Source organism: Austrofundulus limnaeus, unplaced genomic scaffold, assembly GCF_001266775.1.
Source record: "Austrofundulus limnaeus strain Quisiro unplaced genomic scaffold, Austrofundulus_limnaeus-1.0 Scaffold876, whole genome shotgun sequence".
In the NCBI taxonomy this organism is placed as follows: domain Eukaryota; kingdom Metazoa; phylum Chordata; class Actinopteri; order Cyprinodontiformes; family Rivulidae; genus Austrofundulus; species Austrofundulus limnaeus.
In genome coordinates this window covers 173,211-177,958 of record NW_013953278.1, presented here as the reverse complement: position 1 = coordinate 177,958, position 4,748 = coordinate 173,211, and the positions used below count along the sequence as shown (strand labels likewise).

Here is a 4,748-nt window from a genome sequence, read left to right as displayed (position 1 = left end):
TTAAAAAGACTTTTTGGCTGATAAAAGGTTTTAAAACTTGGTTTGATGGACAGTTTTTGCAGTGATGGCATCAAAGCAGCAGGTAAAGCTCTTTGTTTACKTTAAGTGCAGACCCACATTTCAGAAATRCGCAGCAGTATCTACAGATGTTTGAACTCTGCAGTCACTCAGACGTAGTCTCTCTTGGAGTACCGGTTGACTGACGTGGTTTTGACGGTGGAGTAGTCCACTCTGGAGGGTGCGGAGCCGCCTCCGCCGGGCGCCGCGGGCCGCGGGCAGGAGCAGCAGAGCAGGGCCCCCCCCAGAACCAGCAGGCAGGAGGCGGCCCAGCCGAAGTACAGAGCGTTTCCGAACTCCCTCTTGGCCGTCTCCTCCAGCAGCGGGTCGTAGAAGCCCAGCACGATGGCGTGGGCCGTCCAGGACACGGCCACCAGCATCAGCAGCCCGGCCGCCACGAAGGTCCCCCCGGCGGCCACCACCAGGCGGGGCTTGCTGCCCGCGTCCCGGCTGCAGTTGGTGCACTTGGCGCCGGCCACGGACAGGCAGATGCCCACGATGCTCAGCACCATGGAGACGATGACCAGGGCGCGGGCCGCCTGCAGGTCCGCCGGCAGCCCCAGCATGGACTCGTGCACCCTGCAGTGCATCTGGCCCGTGCTCTGCACCGAGCAGTTCATCCACAGACCCTCCCAGATCACCTGCGACACCACGATGTTCTGCCCCACGTACGCCGCCACCCTCCACATGGGCAGGCCGCAGGCCACCATCACCCCCAGCCACCCGGCCACGGCCAGGATCAGCCCCAGGATCTCCAGACCTGCAGAGGACATGCTCCAGACGAAGACGGGGGGGTTGTCGGGACTGAAAGCCTCCTGTGTCCGCGGAGGCGATATGGGATCTCCTGTGGAAGGGTTTTAGCGAGGGGGAAACGATTCTTTATAGAGCTTAGACGACTGAAGGTGGAGTCAGCTCAGCGTTGGGGATCAAGATCTCCACTTAAAACTCCACCTTATCTGGTTCCTAAATCAAATATTTGAAAACCTCCTTAGTGTTTTCAGCAGAAAGATTCTGAAAATTAAAAAATTCTTACATCTGAAACTAGAAGAAAAATGCTGAATCATCGATTAAATAAGGGGAAACAAATAGCTTGTTTTCTGTTTGTCAGAAAAACAGGTAAAAACCAAAAATAAGCAAAACACTTGATATAATAATCAATTAAATGAGGTTTAAACACGAGTTATCTCCACAATAAATCCCCTCTCTGTCTCGAGTCAGCCGTTTGAAACACTGCTGATGAAACTGTTTCTCTGCTTTTCTCAATTATTTGACAAAAAACTCACCAAAAAGACTCAGAGCCGGCTCTTGGCATAGGCGAACTAGGCGGCCGCCTAGAGCGCCATCTGCTGGAGGGGGCGTCGAACTGCAGAGAAAAAAGTAATTATTTGTAATCCCTGGTTGTAACTCTGCTCAGCGCCCCTTTAAATTAGCTTTGTCTTAAAAAAACTATAATGAAGTATTACAGGAAAAATAAACTACTCTACCCATAAAACATTTTCTCTCCCCGAATGCAACAATCGCCCCCACCCTCTCTCTCATTTGATTGACGTTGCACTGACTCGTCCTGCTCCGACACTGACGGGGGAGGGGCTAGTAGTGCCTCTCAGGTAGCGGTTCTTGTTGACAAACTCAACAACAAGTCTGTATTTTGTTGTCCCAAACATGTCAACCTCTTCAGACGTTTATCTGGATAAAAAGCCTCAAAAATCTGTAAATTTTGCAAAAAAATCCATACAACTCACACCCGGGGGCGGGGGAAAGCAAATAAATCTAAGTTTACCATCGTACCTTACACTGTCAAACTTGTTTTTAGGGGTTAAAATTGGGGTGGGACATAGTTCGGGGGGCTTCAACTCGCCCAGGGCACCAAAATGGCTAGAGCCAGCACTGAAAAGACTAATAAACGAAGTTTCTATCACAGCAGCTCCTGATTTCATTTTWACCATCTTCATCCTGTTTTATGTTTTGAATCAAAGGATCCCTGAATGGCTGCAGTTATCTCCTAAAAGACTTATTTTTTAATCCGGGGAAGAACGGAGCCGTTGAGGTGGATCAGGTTAGCCTCTCCACAGATTAACAGAGGTCAGCAGAGGTCAGGGCTGTGAGGGTCACTCCTTCAGGCTTTGAACACAGAGTTTTACTCAATATAAAAACAAGAAACAAATATTTATTTAAAGGACTGCTCAAACTGATCTGCGAAGAAAAGCAGGATGATCACTTTTTATTGTTTAATTCATAAACGTGATGAAGGGAATCAGAAGTTAAGCTCTAAAACCTCATTATTTCTAATTTAAGAGTGAATAAAACGTGTTTATTTCTGCTGATTGTTGGTTTTACAGCAGAGGGAGCCACTTCACTTCAGTTTTACTCTGAAAAGACGACTGCTTGTTGGCTCTCAAACTTTAGCTCTTAGAAAAAACACTTCAAGTTTTATTATTATTTTAACAGCAGGCTGTAGAAAATGTTATTTCCTATAGAAAATATGAAACATGATATTAACACCTTTGAAACCACATTTCAGTAAAGCTGGCAGAAATATGAGTAAAGTTCTGCTATTAGCTTTTAGCTACTGTTTTGCTGATTCCAGTTTTGGCATGAAAATAATTTTAGCTTAACATTTAGCTAACTTTAGCATCTGTTTAGTTCATTTTAATATCATTCTGCTACCTTTAGCTCCTGATTTACTAATTTGAGCTAGCATATATTTAGCAAATTGCAGTTCTGTTCTGGTTTTAGCTTCTGTTTTGGTTATTTTAGCTTTATCTCCAGGTCTGATACTCTCAGCTTCTGTTTTGCTAATTTAGTTATTTTTGCCCGTTTTTATAAATTGTTTTGATAACTTTGGCATCTGCTTTCCTTATTTTATCATGTGATTTGCTCATTTGTCTGGTTTTTAAGCTAACTTTAGCTTCTGTTTTGCAAAATTCAACTGTTTCACTAAATACAGTGTTTGCTTCAGCATTTGTTTACTTTTAGCTTCTGTTTTGCTAATTCCAGCTTTAGCATTTGTGAATAATTTAACGTTTTTTTCAACTTAACATCCATTTAGCTAAATTTAATACTGTTCTGCTGCTTTTAGCTTCTGTTTTGGTCATTTTTAGCTTTATCTCCAGGTCTGATACTTTTAGCTACTGTTTTGCTAATTGTAATATTTGCTTTGCTCAGTTAAATGTAACATTTATTTTGTTAACTTTAGCATCTGTTAGCAGGTGCTTTGCTCGTTTTGGCTTATTTTTATGTAACGTTAGCTTCTGTTTTGCAAAATGTTTAATCTGTTTTTAAAAATGCTTACTGTAGTATTTATTTAGCTACTTTTTAATAAATATAGTGTCATCCTTTAACTTTTTTCCTGTAGTTCTTTCAGCTTGTTTTGATAAATTTAGCTTCAACTCATGTTTTGTTCATTTTGAACATTTGCTTTGCTATTTTTTGTTAGTTTTAGCATATGTGTAGCAGGTTTTAGCTACTGTTTTGATAAATTTTACATTTGTTGTACTCATATCTTGATCATTCTGTTGCTTTAAATATAGTTTTGCTGCGTTTAGCTTGTGCTCTGCTAATTGAAGTTTTTCTGCTGTGTGGTTCCAGGCAGGGAGGGGGAGCTGACTGATCTTCAGGGCTTGTTTGGATCAGGTCTGATGCCTCAGAACCATTTGTGTTCCTGATTCGTAGGGAGTAACCACCTCATGTGTCGTCATTTGTAACAGCAGGGTTTAGAATCGTGTTTCTTTTCTGCAGAAAACAGAAAACAGGAAGTGAAATAACCAAACATTTAACCAAAGTTTAAACATTCAGTAACATGAGCCTGTTATCTAACTTTGTTCTGATTGTAACTTATTTAAATTCTCCAAAGTAAACCTTTTGCAGGTCAATCATTTGTGCCTAAAAGACACGTCATGGTTTCACAACACCTGCAGCAGGTGCAGCAACTCGTCTGGAGCTTTTCCTGGAAGCGGTCCTGTAGCTGCCTGCAGAGCCACCTTCCGTGGGAGCCGTGGGAGTGTGATCCGGTCCGACTGGTTCTGAAACGTACAAAAAGTTTTTGATTTATCCACAAAGATACAAAGAAGCCCGAACAAACAGCCACAAAGACACGATCACCCGCCACCAAAAGGCCAAGGTTTCTGTTAGTAAAATATCTCCTGAGTCACTGGATGCAGTGATAAATGTTCAGAGTTGAGCCAGGATTTCACCTCCTTAACGGACCTGTTTTATCTTCACCTGATATTTCATTACCAGGTTTTGTGTTTTCTGTACAAAGTACAGACAGCGTCAGGTTTCTGGTTTGGGTCACGTTGTTGTGTGTCACACCCCAACGTGTCAGAACCTGTCCCAGATGTTTACCGTTTATAAATAACTGCCTGAAACTCTGACTGAACCCTGACCAGAGGCCTCGCAGACGTCACAAAACTCTTCAAATCCCAAAGTCACCAAAGATCAATCTATATTTATGTGACGTGATGAAAACAAAACAAGAACAAATTAGTTTTTACAGTAAAACACTGAAAGGTACTTCCATCCATCCATCCATCCATTCATCCATCCATCTATTCATCCATCCATCCATCCATTCATCCATCCATCCATCCATTCATCCATCCATCCATCCATCCATCCATTTTCTTCCTCCTATCCGGGGTCGGGTCGCGGGGGCAGCAGCTTCAGAAGGGAGGCCCAGACCTCCCTCTCCC

General features: G+C 43.1%; 1 protein-coding gene across 1 annotated transcript; it reads right to left on the bottom strand.

Annotated features, from left to right (window-relative positions):
• On the bottom strand, positions 1 to 1,340 carry LOC106533061 (claudin-4). Its single transcript, XM_014029271.1, has one exon. It carries the CDS (start codon positions 828 to 830, stop codon positions 168 to 170), a length of 663 nt encoding a protein of 220 aa, XP_013884725.1. The 5' UTR covers positions 831 to 1,340; the 3' UTR covers positions 1 to 167.
• Positions 1,341 to 4,748: the final 3,408 nt, after the last annotated feature.

Bases quoted from the DNA above. Each gene is read 5' to 3' on its own strand.
- LOC106533061 (XM_014029271.1), bottom strand. From the start codon at position 830: ATGTCCTCTGCAGGTCTGGAGATCCTGGGGCTGATCCTGGCCGTGGCC.